The following is a 13656-nucleotide window of genomic DNA, read 5'->3' on the forward strand; positions in this document are numbered from 1 at the left end:
TAAATAGTTACCTTGGCTTCAGTTTCAAGTCCATTTTATTTTGATATCTTGAAATGACTTTGCCCTTGCGCTCTGCATTTGAAGTGAACATTTTATTGCCATTTTTCAACTTCCTTTCATGAATGTGAAATGCGCTCCTGAGCATTAGGATTTCTCTCAGGAAAGTAGACACAGGTGTTTAGAACTGCATGTGTAAATTTTTTAATTATTATTTAATTACTACCAGCTGGACAGTCAAGAATTACAAAATGGACATTTATTTCTATGAAAAAACTTTGACTTTAAATTATGCACAAGTGAGGCTGTACTGTAATGTGTAAAACCACATATTTTAAATATTTGTGCTACTGATGATTTCTACTGAAACCGACCATCCAACAACACAGGTTGTTTACTTTACTAAACCAAAGCCATATGTTAATGATCTGATGCACAATTTTGTTTTCAAAATAAATTATTTTACTGCTAACTTTCTGAACAGATCAGTAGTTGAAAATGATGTGAACATGGAGTTAATTTTGTCTTCATGAAATGCTGCAGCTCTTTTTGCTGGCAGGCACTGCCTCCGTCCGAATCTTATCTGTAAGACAAATGAATATTTCTCTAATAAAATTTTGGCGAACATCCCCAGGTAGCACAGCAAAATATTCATATATTGCTTAGTATAATTATTTTGCAAGGAAAAGAAAAGTTTACTGAATCTACAGTACCTGCAGCTTTTGTGTTCCCTGTGAGGATGAGGCCCTGGTACAGTTCTTTGGCAGGGCTCTTTTGAGCCAACTCCTCCCCGTGGAGCCAGATCAGCAGCATCCTGTTCCCGTGCTCTTGGTAGCTGTGCTGACCTGTGGATAAAAACACAGCACTGTAGAGTCAGGAAAACATTTCACCTAGCAAAAATTACTTAAAGATTGCCTCTGTACATTGGAAGATGAAACAGGAAAATTAAAGTTAGTGAGGGATATTAATTTTTTAAAAGTTCCTGTAAATTCATATAGTATTTCAGAGAGTTGCAAAAAGCACAGACAGCCTTTCTGGTCAGTGTGAGGTGTGGCACCTGTCCACTGCTCCTCAATGGCAGACACCTGGTCCTTAGTGAAGCCCCAGTGTTCTGCCAGTCTTTTCCAGTCTCCTGGTTTCAGGAGCTTGTACGCCAGGCGCCAGGCCATCGAACGGAGCGCCCTGGTCCCAAAGCGGTGGTCGAGCTTAAACGTTAGCGGATACTCGCTGTGAACACTCTCATTAAGCTCAGGGTTGGCCTGAAAGGGCAATTAAATCATGTCAGCAGATTGATAAAGGCCACTAGCCTCAGAGAGCACAGGGGAATGGGAAGAGATTATTGGAAAGACACTCACACGCATGATTAGCAATATGAATGCCACAGTTAAACATTTAGAAAATCAAGAAGGGAAGGGGAATCTGGCGTATCCTTAATTAAATTGGTGGTAAATTGGCTGTCAAATATTTCCAGTTTTGAGTTGTTTTTTTTTACCATGGATGCCTTAATAGTATTAGCGGGGACTCGGCTGATCTAGAATTTGACGTTAGGAAATGAATCATCTGTGATGAATTTAATTATTGATTTCAAGGCTTCAAGAATGGATTATGGCACATATGAAAATAGTAAAAGTTACAAACATCATTTCACTATCTCTCACCGTCTTCCAGGCGTAGTATCTCTCTGCTTTGATGATCATGTCCACAATAATCACCTCGTCTGCTCTGGCTGCCGTACCCAGAGCCGTCTTACCCTGCTACTCCAAATTGAACATGTACAACAAAATACACAACTACAATTAGAACTGTAAGATCTAGGATTTTAATTTCTATTTCTTACAGTTTCAATGTAGCATGTTGCTGTTATGCCTTAAATTAGTCATACATTGTGTTTTAACCCTTTAGATGGTCTGATTATGAGATAGAAAGTGTACATGTACACATACGAGAGCAAAATTTGAACTTCCATGGCATCTACACAACATTAGCTCTAAAAATTTGAGTTAGAATTCGTACCCTATCCCGGAGTGTCAGATCCAGCCCGGCTTTAAGAAGCATCTCCACTACTTCTATTCTGGCCAGCTCTGCAGCAAGATGCATAGCAGTCCGGGACCTCTAATAGTTCATAGCACGGGACAGCACAATGCAGCATACATTCACTACTTTAATGTTACGTTGTATGTTGTTTTATTTTACTGTATTAGTAGAGTGATTATACCTTATCGGTGACATTAATGTTGCAGCCAGCATCCAGTAGAGAATGGATGACAGGGATGTGACTGTTCTTCACTGCCAGGTGGAGGGGAGCCGCTAGGTGCTGAGAGCAAAAATATTCTGTTACACAACATGAGCCCAAAAAAGTGAACTGTTATTTTAAAAAATGTGTAAAATTACAATGATGCACATCCAGGCAGCGCGTCGACAGCACGACTTACGTGTATGTGATCTGTGTTGCCAGAACACTTTACTGACAGAGTGTACTACTGCCACCTAGCTTGTGTGCTTACCTGATTCTGAAAGTCAGTAAAGGCTTTGTACTCTAAAACGATTTGGACAATAGATGTGTCTCCTCTTTCTGAAACTGGATGGAGAGCGCTGCATTTGGCCTACAAGAGAGGGAGTTCAGCTGTGTAAGCCTATGTTTAAAAGAAAAATAATTTCATTTACCACATATTATGATTTTGCCTAAAGGATTTACGCCTCTAATACATTTTATGCCATAGTATCATTAACAGCAGGACACTAGCAGGGATTTATTTATGAGTCACCACAGCGCCGTATTGTACCATTGTGAGGATGTCGGGGTCACAGCCAGCCTCCAGCAGGGCCAAGACACATTCTTCCTGTCCGTTGTCTGCAGCCTGGTACAGAGCCGTCTCACCATCCTGCAACACAGAAGCTCTATCTGAAAAATATAGTAGTGGTGCTGGATAACCACAACAGAAGCAGAATATTCCTCTCAGATAGATCACATTTTAAAATGACTTGTTATGCTCACAAAATGTTATGGTTTCAGACCTATAGCTCACCAGACATCAGAAATCAAGCAACCTTTTTTACACAAGAAGTGTGGATGGGCTTCAGTAAATTAATAGCCAATAAATTATTTTTATATTGGTTTATGTTAACATTTTTAACATTTATTTTTTTATTATTATTATTATTATTATCATTTAATAACTGGTAATGACTCTCTTTGTAACATGGATTACTTCCATCATGAAGTACCTTTCCTAGTCAGCAGAATCTCTGGCCAGAAGCACTATTAGTTCAAACCAGAACATAGTTTACCTTGTTATATAATAGTAACCAGTACATGTTTGATACATCTTAATTAATCCAAAGTGGAGCCACCATCAAGCAATGGATTAGCCGCTGAGCACACACTGTCACAAACCAAACCGTGATATAGAGAGGATGTTTCCACTGATTGTCTACCATATTGACTTCATCCCGAGTATCAAAGCTCTGCAGCAGCAGTTGGACGGCGTCCAAGTGGCCGTTGCTGGCAGCTAAGTGCAGGGGCGTGTCACCTCTCTGACAGAAGGGAAGGAGGGAAACAACTGGCATCAAAGAGTGTTTGACTTTGAGCTCGCTTGCAGGTGTGACACAGAGATGTGCGCTCAGGCACATGTGAGCAAAAACAGGCGTATAATGTAAATAGGTGCACCAGAAACACACAAATAAGTCCATACCTTGTTGGGCTTCATGGTGGCCATTTTGTATGGCTCCATCAGCATCTCTAACATTTCCACACACCCATGCTTTGCCGCCAGTGCAAATGCGCGGTGCCCTGACTGAAGTGTAAGAATAACAACCATTTATTTGGAGCGATCACATTTACTGCATCTAATTTGGCTTTTCTAAATAAGTGAATTATACAGTCACTTCATGGAAAACTAGTGTCAAGTTTATACCTGGTCATCTTTGTCTAGTTCTTTCATCTGTAGGTCATTGATAATATACTCAACAATTTCAGTGTGGTTGTTGATAGCAGCGCAGTGCATAATGTTCACTCCTTCCTGATGTAGAGAAAGTTATAATTTAGAAAACATTTTCTTTTGAATCAAGCCATGTGAATTTAACTGCATTATGTAACAAGAAGAACAAGTGCAGCTGCCCTGAGGTTTAAACAAGATGAGCATGCAAATATTAGATTCAAAATCCAGGATAATCCAGGATAATGAAAATTAATCAACAAGTACCTGAGGAGGAGCAAATTTTTAAGACAAATGGCATCGATTTCTGGGTATTTTTCTGTCACTAAATGAGAAACAGCAGAACAAAGCTCTCTGCTTCTTTACCTCGTTCTCAACCTTGTGTTCAGCCCCAGCCTGCACTAATAATTTCAGGATCTCCAAACTGCCAAACCAGGCAGCCAAATGAATGGGTGCCACGCCATACTGTCAGACACAGAACAAAAAATGGAAAGTTGTGATTACTTGAAAATGACATGTAACCTATTGTCTGTGGCTCAAGTCCTCAGATGTAGGCACCTCAAACCCTCTCACCTTGTCCTTTTGGTCCACCTTGACCCTGCGCTGTAGAAGGAGTTGGACAGCTTCCTTGTTTTTGCCAGCCACTGCATAGTGAAGGGCAGTCCTATTATGCTGAGACAAACAATCCGTATATAATCCATTTAGCAAAGGTTTCACCAAAACCCAAGAAATGATCAGCCTTTGAGTCTGTGTGACGTTATTCAAGACGTTGCAGTGTAATGAGACGCAGAGAAAGAGAGTTTGTCTTTTTAGACCCACCACATTCTTTGCATTGGCGTTGAGTCCTTTTCCAAGAGTCTTCATGGTCTCCACATCATTCCTCTTAGCTGCTTCCATAAACTGCTTCTCTGCATCGAGCACTACACAAAACAGCGGGAGGGAAAGTTTTACACATGACTATTTACAATTATACTATAGTCTTTAATATACTGTACATAACAGCATGTATAGAAAGCTGATGTGTGGTATTTTCAGTGGTATTTGGGTCCACAGGAACGTACTGCAAGCTGAGATGAGTGCGTATCTCTTTTATGTGCTGTGGAGATTGGGTTTCAGCCTTGTGCAAATATAGTGCATTTCTTCTGTCATGCTATTGGCAGTACAGTCATTCCACCACCATTAATAACTAATGATTAACCCCAGCATCAAACAGTACAAACTCAAGGGTTCAGTTCTAAAGAGAACATTTTGCTCCATAATCTTCCAGCCACAGTCTATTTATTTTCCAGCTTTTCTCATTTTGTTGTCGTTGTGTACTCACACATCTCTTTGTTGTCAAAGCTGTTGTCTGTCTCTTTGTCCGAGTGCTTGTTGGTTATGAAGTCAGCAAAGCCCCTCACGGTCTCCTCTGTCACCCACTTTCGAGGGTCCAGATTCTCCTTCGTAGGACAATGCTTCTTGATCATCTCCCTCAAAGCCAAAGCTCTTCTCTCCATTGTGAAGCTCTTTAAATTACCTCTTTGTGTAAATGAAGTGGGCTTGGTCTAAATGTAACAAACACTCTAATGTACGCACTAAACGCAAACCAAACCAACTGCCTGAGTAACTGAAAGCTGAAAAGGCCGTTTTGCTCTGTTCCGTGTTGCTCCTGTCTTCAGACACTCAACAGCAAAACTTGAAATGGAAATGTACTCCTATTTTCCTAATTGCTTGAGGGCTGATCCATGTTTACTTTACTAGCTCACACCCTTGAGAGACTGCTGATAGTACCAGAGTATACTTCACATGACACACTGCGACCTGGGTTACATGACTGGTAGGTGGCATGAGTGTGGCTTCATTTCTTTCATGCATTAAGTGAAATGAAGATGTTATAACAAGTGTTTTTTTAAACTGTAATTTCTATGAACACAGTAGAATATTTACAGAAGATTAACATAAGACTCTAACGGTAGTTTAACTTATTTGTCCAGGGAGGTCTGACTTGTTACACACACAATTTTTTCAGCAATGTGTCACATTCACACAACCTGATGCAATACAGTGTTTCTGCAGTGTGCAGCTCCACCTGGAGAAGTCATTTTTAGGTTAAGCGAAATCAGATTAACAGAGAATGGATGGTATATTAATTGTAAAATAATAATAAAAAAAGAATTCTTTGCAAAATTTGATTTATTGATAGAAGGATTCTCTTATCTTCATTATTAAACATATATCACTGTATTATCACAATAAATACACCTAGAAATTACAGGAAATGTCTGAATAAAATAACTTAGAAGATAAATTATAAATAACACTGGAAGCTAGATTTGAATAAATATCCTAATGTTCCACTTATCATACATTATAATAAAAAAAAACTTAGGCTTATCTTCAGTGAGAAACAGAAAATTTACATGAAACTGGCATTGACGGACAACAAGGTCATTCAAAATCTCTATTAATCTGCCAGATTTAAATAAAAAAATTTGTGTTTGTCATCTTTGTCATTTTGTGCATGGCATATTAGTGCAAATTATTACTTGCTTATATCAGTAAGTCTTAATTACAAGTACAGCTTATTGAGGAGAAAAATTGAATATGGCTTTGAATGAAATGATTGTGAAGACAGTTTGAGTTTATGGAGAGTCCACAGCATGACCGAAACCTGCTCAGTGAGACTGGGGACAGCTGGATTTCATTTCCTGCAGAACGCTTTCCAAGATCCTCCAGATGAGGATGTGTGCATGACCGTCACCTGAAGAACCTGTCAATAGTGTTGTGAGGACCGAAGCCTTTAGCTCTCTTCGAAGGAGGAGAGGAAGGCGAGTCCTTTCTAAAAGTTGTGAAATCAACACAAACAATGACATAATTGTAAAATCACACTACTTCACCTACAGCACGTGGTATATGCAGAGACCACGTAACCATTTTGTGCAGCAGCAATTTGTGATCAAGCAGTCTCACCTTTTGCTTTTGCCTTTACTTGTTTGCTTCGGCAGCAGATGGCCTCTATCTGTGAACAGGGACAAATGGATAGAAAAAAATCTCAATTTTTTTTCTCTTCTCTGACAAAAAAAAAATGACATCCACTGAGGAGGTACGCAATTGCAGCACTTCTCCTGGGATATAAAGAGTGCAATTTCTGAGGCAGGATTGTTTAAGAGGAAACCAGAGTGCAGTTCATTGTAGGAAATGAATAGGTGAGAAAGTGATTTGGCCATTTCCAAGACCAGGGCAAAGAGAGCCCCATGGGGTGAAATGAGTTGTCTTTTTCTCTGTAGGAATTGATACAGACTTCTCACACAATGTCACTGTCAGTAAATAACAAGGTCATAGGTCACAGACGGATGTCTCCCAAACAGACATTCCTTCTGTTAGCTCCAAACCCGGAGCTTATAGATGTTACTAACAGGACTGTATCTGTCATCAGCAGAGAAACATACAGTACATTGCCGGACTTTAGATCCTTGCTGGAAACACTGACATGCCTCGAAACAAAATGCAGAATTAAGGATTGGAATACAATGAAAAAAAGCAGCCCAGAATGTGTTAAGTGAGGATGGGTCATTTAATACACACACTCACCTATGGCCTTGCTATTTGTATCTGGAGGTGGATTTATGCGAGATGATGTCTGTCCCCCCAGCTCATGTAGGACCTCCTGGTTCAGGCAGAGGTCAACGTGGTGGTTGAAGACAGTGAGGTCATCAGTGTCCTGGGTCAGCTGACACACTGGGCAGATGAACACAGGGCCTTTATCATTACATGACTGAGGCTGTTGCGAGGTCACGGTTTCCTTGTCACCATTGATCAACAAAACCGTTTGAGTGGGATCGTTTTTCAAGCCGTGTTGCCACTGAGGATCGACTCTGTTCGTCTCATACTCTTCACTGTTCTTCGCCTCTTTAACCTCACACTCCTCCCTCCATTTTTCCAGCACCTTACAACCGTTACGAACAATGTCTAAGTCCAAATCTGACTCTGAGTCCGAATCTGTGCTTCGATTTGGTTTTCCTGAAGATTCGCTGAGACACTGGTCTATATGTCTGTTGAAGACGTTCAAATCAGTCGTCTCCACCTGCCTGAAACACACGGGACAGGTGAGGCTCTCTGACGCTGTGCCACCACAGCCTGATGTGGATGCCTGGGCCTCGACAAAGTCGTTTTCTGGGAGATCTGAGGCTGTACTCTTGTGCCCTTTTGATGATGACTCTACACCCTTTTGAGCATCAGAATCTATGGAATTAATGACAGAAACATTCTCCCCGTGTCCTTCCTCTTGTGTGCTTGACCTCGCTGCCTGGAGTTGCAATCTTTTGGCATGGGCCCTTTGGAAGAAAGACTGTTTGGGTTCCTCACCAGTCTGACCTCCCTCTAACCCCTTCTGCTTGCTCCGCCAGGGAACTTCCTCTTGTTTCTGGCACTTTTGGACTGGGGGAGGACAAGTAAGGGTCCAGGTTTGGAGGGAGTGATTGGTGAGATGCTCTTTCTCAGGGTTTTGGTGCATTCCTTGGATAGAGCCACTGGAGTCTGTCTTGCCTGGCTGAAGAAAGCCAATGATGCTCCTCTGCAGGGGCTTTTTATCATCCGAACTGACAAAAGCAGAAATCCGAACACCTACGAGCACAAAAACAAATTATCTGGAGAAAACTGCAAAATGAATGCCAACTGTGTTATTATTTCCACATGCAGCATGTCACAGATCATTTAGATTTATTTCAAGCTAGTTATATTAATTGTTATGTCAGTTATATTGCTCGATCTAATTACCCATGAGCCTCAGTCTGAGTGGCTGGGGGCTTTCATTTTCTATTTCCGTTTTCAGTAGGTCCTTAGCAACAGCAAAGATCTCATCCACTGTAGCAACAGCACACAGCAGCGTCAGTGCCCTGGTTTTCACCTCAAAGTTCACGTTCTTAAGCTTCAGTGTTACGGTTTTACCCTTCAAGAAGATGAAGAAAATACATTAGGAAAAACAGTTAAGGTCCTTTTGTTTTTGTCAACAACCTCTTAATTACTGTTGTAACCAATGGTACTTTATGGAAGGGACATAAATAGAAGCGATGTAAACCTATACAATTTGTCATATCACTGATTGATTTGTCAGAATGCATTTTGTAACACGCCACAAAGCACCCTCATAGTAATGTGATCATCTCCCAGGGAGACGTTTCCCAGGCTGATAGTAGCCCCTGCTGTCTCCTTAATGGCCTTCCATTTCCTCCTGCTATCAAGGCCACATCGGGACCCAGGCAGGGGGGTGATGGTCGTGCTTTAGCTATCGATTGGAAAAGCAACGAACAGATTGAGGTAATTGTATGAGATTTGGTTGGGAGTCATTGTGATTCTAGGGGTGGACTAGAATAAGCATGGCATTTCTTTTTTTCCTTTTTCTTACCAAGGACTCCAAGTCCATTTCTTTTCAAATATCCCCTGTGCTTGTTTGCTTTGTTATTTCTCTGAGACAGTCTTTTAGACCTCTAAGGCAAAATCCAGCTGAGCACAGTCTGCTGCAACTACAAAATAAAACCACATGCATGGCTGATGTAACCAGGATAGTGTCTTACATCAAATGTGGTATTGTGTAAGCCAAAAATGTTCACATTCTAACCTACTTGTGCAGAATATATGCACTTGCTGCATAAAGTAACCCACTCTGACATTCTGTACCTTCAGATCTTCTTTCTTCATGTCTTCTGCTAAATCTTCACAGAGCTCCCTGCATAAAGAAAACTGTTCCTCAGCTTTACTCAGTTCTTTAAATGTCCTGTAAAAATAAAAAGGCACAGAAGAAAATGAGTTAAAGTGAAGAGGAGGGACACAAAAAGAATCAATTCAGTTATGTCGGTGTCTATTTATGCCTTATGAAAAACCAACCTTTCTGTGCTCATGCTTTTTCTGTCCTCATGCCTGTATGAAAGCAAAGACAGTGAGTATTGTCTCTTTTTGTCAGTCAGCTATGTTGAGTTTCACTAAACACACAGACATTACCTCGGTATATATGTGGAGCCCAGACCCAGGGAAACCTCCATGAAATGATGCCAGGCTGTCTCTGAGAACAACAGTGACAACAGTGCCATCTGCTGGCCAAGGTGAGAACAGCTACTGATTCCCAGAGCATTGAGCATCTTCTCACTCACTTTCCCGATGCCAGAAACCTGGAGGGATACACAAAAACCTTTTTGACTGTTTTTAAATATTTACAAAGATTTTCCTTCAACCATCTTCTCCCCGTCTGCAGCACATCACTTGTCACTTCACATCACACCTTCCAGCCTTTAATAAAACAAAAACTTATGATTACGTTCTAACATCTTTCCGTAATTATTCAACAGCAATGCCACAAAGGCTCTGTTTATGTTTTAGTTTGAGCAATATGTACTGTACTTTGCGAACTGGAAGACCATGGACGAAGTCCATGACTGCCTCTCTGGTGGAGGGGAGTCTGTACTGGCCGTTGGGCTTGTTCTTGTCACTGCACACCTTGGCAAGCATCATGTTTGGAGCAATTCCTAGGAGAGTGAATAATAGTGTAATTGAAAGATATATTTGTTAATGAACAGCTGGTAAAACATAAGCACAATGTTGATCATAAGTCTAAACAACTAGATTGACATTGCAGACTTTTATTGTTACTGTTGAGCAGTTGTTAATGTAAACAATGAATTAGAGTGAGTAGAATTGCCTATACTATGTATTTTTTAAATGTAGCTTTTATTCAGCGAGAACAGAAGTGGTGAGGGAGAGAGAAGAAAACTTAAGCTGAGAATATGCTATAATTCTCCTGTGGAACTCAATTGAAAAAGCAAAATGCTAAACAAAAGCATGGAGGCAATGCATACAAAAGAGATCATTATTACATTAGTATTCATCAGTCACACCAGAGTGGGTTTTCCCCTCACCTGCACTGGCAGTCAGCATGGTCTTCTGCTCAATGCGGAAGCGCATCTCTCTCACAGCCTCCTCCACAGACGTCCCAAACACCTCGAATGCACCACCACCACCAGAGCCCAGCAAGCAGGGAGAGGTGCTCGGGCTGTCCTCAAACAGGACAGGAGACAGGTCTTTCACCTCTGGCGGTGCCTCCTGGGGAAGTTCACTCTGCTCTTCACCTTTAAAGGAAAGAAATGATTTCAGACGGTAATCAGATGGATTACTGGTGTATGAAACAACTTTTTCTGTCATGTCAACAGTAAAAATGGCAAAAGTTGCAGTTACAAAGAAAAAAACAAAACAAAAAAACCCACAATCCACCACATAAGCATTTTATATTTCCGTATAATTAAGTCCTGCCTGTAGCGGTGCTGCTGGCGCGGAAGTGATGTGTACGAGAGGACTCCGGCCAGCTCTGCCTGTGGTCCAGGTGGTCTGTAAAATCCAGATAGGCTTCATCCAGGCTCAATGGCTGGAAGTGAGGGTCATAGTCTGCAAAAATCTCCCGGATCTAACAGAAAGATACAAATTTGTGACCACCAGTTAAAGCAAGTAGTCACATAAAAGGGCTGCATAGCCTTTGCTGTGTCTAGGTGACTTTATCTCTTCGTATGCGTTTGTGTTTTGGCATTGCTCTTACCTCATCACTCACAGCTCTGTATTTATCAAAGTTAGTTGGAACGATGACTAAGTTGGGGCAGAGTTTCTTTGCAATGAACCCAGGCATGGCGGCTCGGACCCCGTACTTCCTGGCATGGTAGTTAGATGTTGACTGTAAAAGAAAGGGTGAGATCTATATAAAACACTTTTACATAAAGAAGCAATCTGGATTTAAGATACAAAACTCTCTTCTGAATACTAAATTTGTTTTGAAGACATCATATAATGTTGGTACTGGTTTAAATATCCATAATCTCTAATTTGACAGTAATGTATTGTGAAATTAATGTATGGTATGAATTATTTAGTAATATATGCATATGAAGACTTATTCGTACTTATTATTTGAGGAAATGTGGTATTGCTGCATTATACTGTGGTTAGGAGATTTATAATGATGTACTGTAAATATTTCAAACATACTGATAATTTTCTATTTTCTATACCCCACCAGCATGCTCATGGATCCTACAGCCATGGGCTTGTCCTTCAGCTCAGGACAGTCTCTCATCTCCACAGCAGCGTAGAAAGCGTCCATGTCCACATGCACAATCACACGGCTTAGATCACGACTCCTCTCCAGCGCTGAGGCCACCTTCTCCACCTACACAGAGAGATTTGATCAAAACACTTAAGTAGCATAATGGTTGAAATTCAGCTTCTTCATCTGACAGCACATCATGTTTGTCTGCATAAGTGTTATCTGTATCACCTGAGCTTGTGCTTTCTTTAACTGCTGCTCTGTGATCTGTGCCTTTTGTAGCATCATTTTCTCAATGCGCTGGTTCACCTGCTGCTCTCTCTTCAGCTCATTCTCGTAAAACCTTGATCCCTGCAGGGCAAAGGCAAGGACAATGGAGAGTTACAGATTCTGTAGCACAGATATAATGAAAAGATACAGTAGCACATCTATTTTTTTAGGACTGCATGTCATTACACTGGGGATATGGGACTTTCACACAAGGCTGGACACAATCTGTAAAAGTAGACCTCACATTTCATATTGTCCACAGCACACTAGAGCCTAATTTGCACTTTTCTACACATCCCTTTGTTTAGATTCTTGCTGGTTACACAGGTGAATCAATCACGCCATCCGGACACAGAAGAGACAATTTGTATGTGTATGACTCGGGGGGGATGTGTGTATGACGAATTCCTGGTACTTCACAAAACTAACTGAACAAGTGCCTTTCAGTAGTCAGAGTGTACCTTGGATGACTCCATGATGATCTTGTTAATCTTGTCCCTGTCAAGACCCTCCATACCGGCCTTGTTGTCATTAAGTGCCATTCTGGAGAGGAAGCCCTCTCCTTTAGTGGATGCAATTCCATTTTCCATCCGGAAGAAAAGACCCTTGATGGGAAAACAGCCGTTTGTTTTAAGGCAGTATGGTCCAATTTATAACGAGCTCAGCTTTCAAAAATTAGCCGATAAAGCTATAAGATATCGTAGCAACGTTTCCCATTACATTTGCGCCTTCTCGAGCTAAATAGGAAAAAAAAAACACTGATTCAGAAACTAATCTTTGTACTTTGAGCAAGAACAATCACTCTGAATCAAAGTCTCTCAGCTGTCTAAAGCTTGTGCCCGTACATGTTTTGGGTTTTGAAACCGATGACGAATTTAGCGGCACTTCCGCGTAGTCTCGTTGTTGCCGGAAGGGGCGGGGTTTGCATTGTTTACTTCTGTAAATAAATACATTTTTGAATTTATCATCAAAGGACGTTTTGTACGACTGAATGGGCATTTGAGACAGCACTGTACCATTAAAAGAAGCTTTACAAGATCACCTTTTACCCCTTTTCAAATAAGCTATAACATAAACCAAGTACCCACAGAAAGTGTCTCCAGATCATTTTAGATGCGTGTATTTGCAGTTTATATTAGCCTGGATTTCGAAACTGCCTAGTTCCTTACATTTTGCAATTTAAATTTTGTTTGAAAAAATGGTTTCCTTTAAACTACCTATGATTTTCATAATTAGTTATATCATTTTACCCTCATGTCCCTTACAAGGTAACCTTTTAGACTTGAAATTAGTGGTAATTTCTCCTGATATGAAGCCACATGAACCCTAGACTTAGGCGTTAACAGTGTGTCTAAAGTGCACAGGACACTCCAAGAAAGCGGTCTACTGAAAGAT

General features: G+C 40.8%; 2 protein-coding genes across 2 annotated transcripts; both read right to left on the minus strand.

The window, feature by feature from the left end:
* Nucleotides 1-452: 452 nt before the first annotated feature.
* ankdd1b (ankyrin repeat and death domain containing 1B) lies at nt 453-5610 on the minus strand. The gene is made up of 15 exons (XM_056377475.1): nt 5254-5610; nt 4752-4852; nt 4506-4604; nt 4299-4397; nt 3912-4016; nt 3690-3791; nt 3433-3531; nt 2781-2879; nt 2502-2600; nt 2213-2311; nt 2011-2109; nt 1656-1751; nt 1055-1256; nt 711-842; nt 453-580 (listed from the first exon to the last, which is right to left on the minus strand). Exons 1-15 carry the CDS (start codon nt 5426-5428, stop codon nt 525-527), a joined length of 1662 nt encoding a protein of 553 aa, XP_056233450.1. The 5' UTR covers nt 5429-5610; the 3' UTR covers nt 453-524.
* A 482-nt stretch (nt 5611-6092) lies between these two features.
* polk (polymerase (DNA directed) kappa) lies at nt 6093-13431 on the minus strand. Its single transcript, XM_056375418.1, has 14 exons — nt 12723-13431; nt 12223-12342; nt 11962-12114; nt 11491-11622; nt 11211-11361; nt 10820-11029; nt 10305-10429; nt 9909-10075; nt 9795-9827; nt 9588-9684; nt 8688-8859; nt 7503-8534; nt 6882-6930; nt 6093-6750 (listed from the first exon to the last, which is right to left on the minus strand). The coding sequence occupies exons 1-14, from the start codon at nt 12849-12851 to the stop codon at nt 6669-6671; spliced, it is 2652 nt and encodes an 883-aa protein (XP_056231393.1). The 5' UTR covers nt 12852-13431; the 3' UTR covers nt 6093-6668.
* Nucleotides 13432-13656: the final 225 nt, after the last annotated feature.

Source organism: Seriola aureovittata, chromosome 5 (assembly GCF_021018895.1).
Source record: "Seriola aureovittata isolate HTS-2021-v1 ecotype China chromosome 5, ASM2101889v1, whole genome shotgun sequence".
Taxonomy (NCBI): domain Eukaryota; kingdom Metazoa; phylum Chordata; class Actinopteri; order Carangiformes; family Carangidae; genus Seriola; species Seriola aureovittata.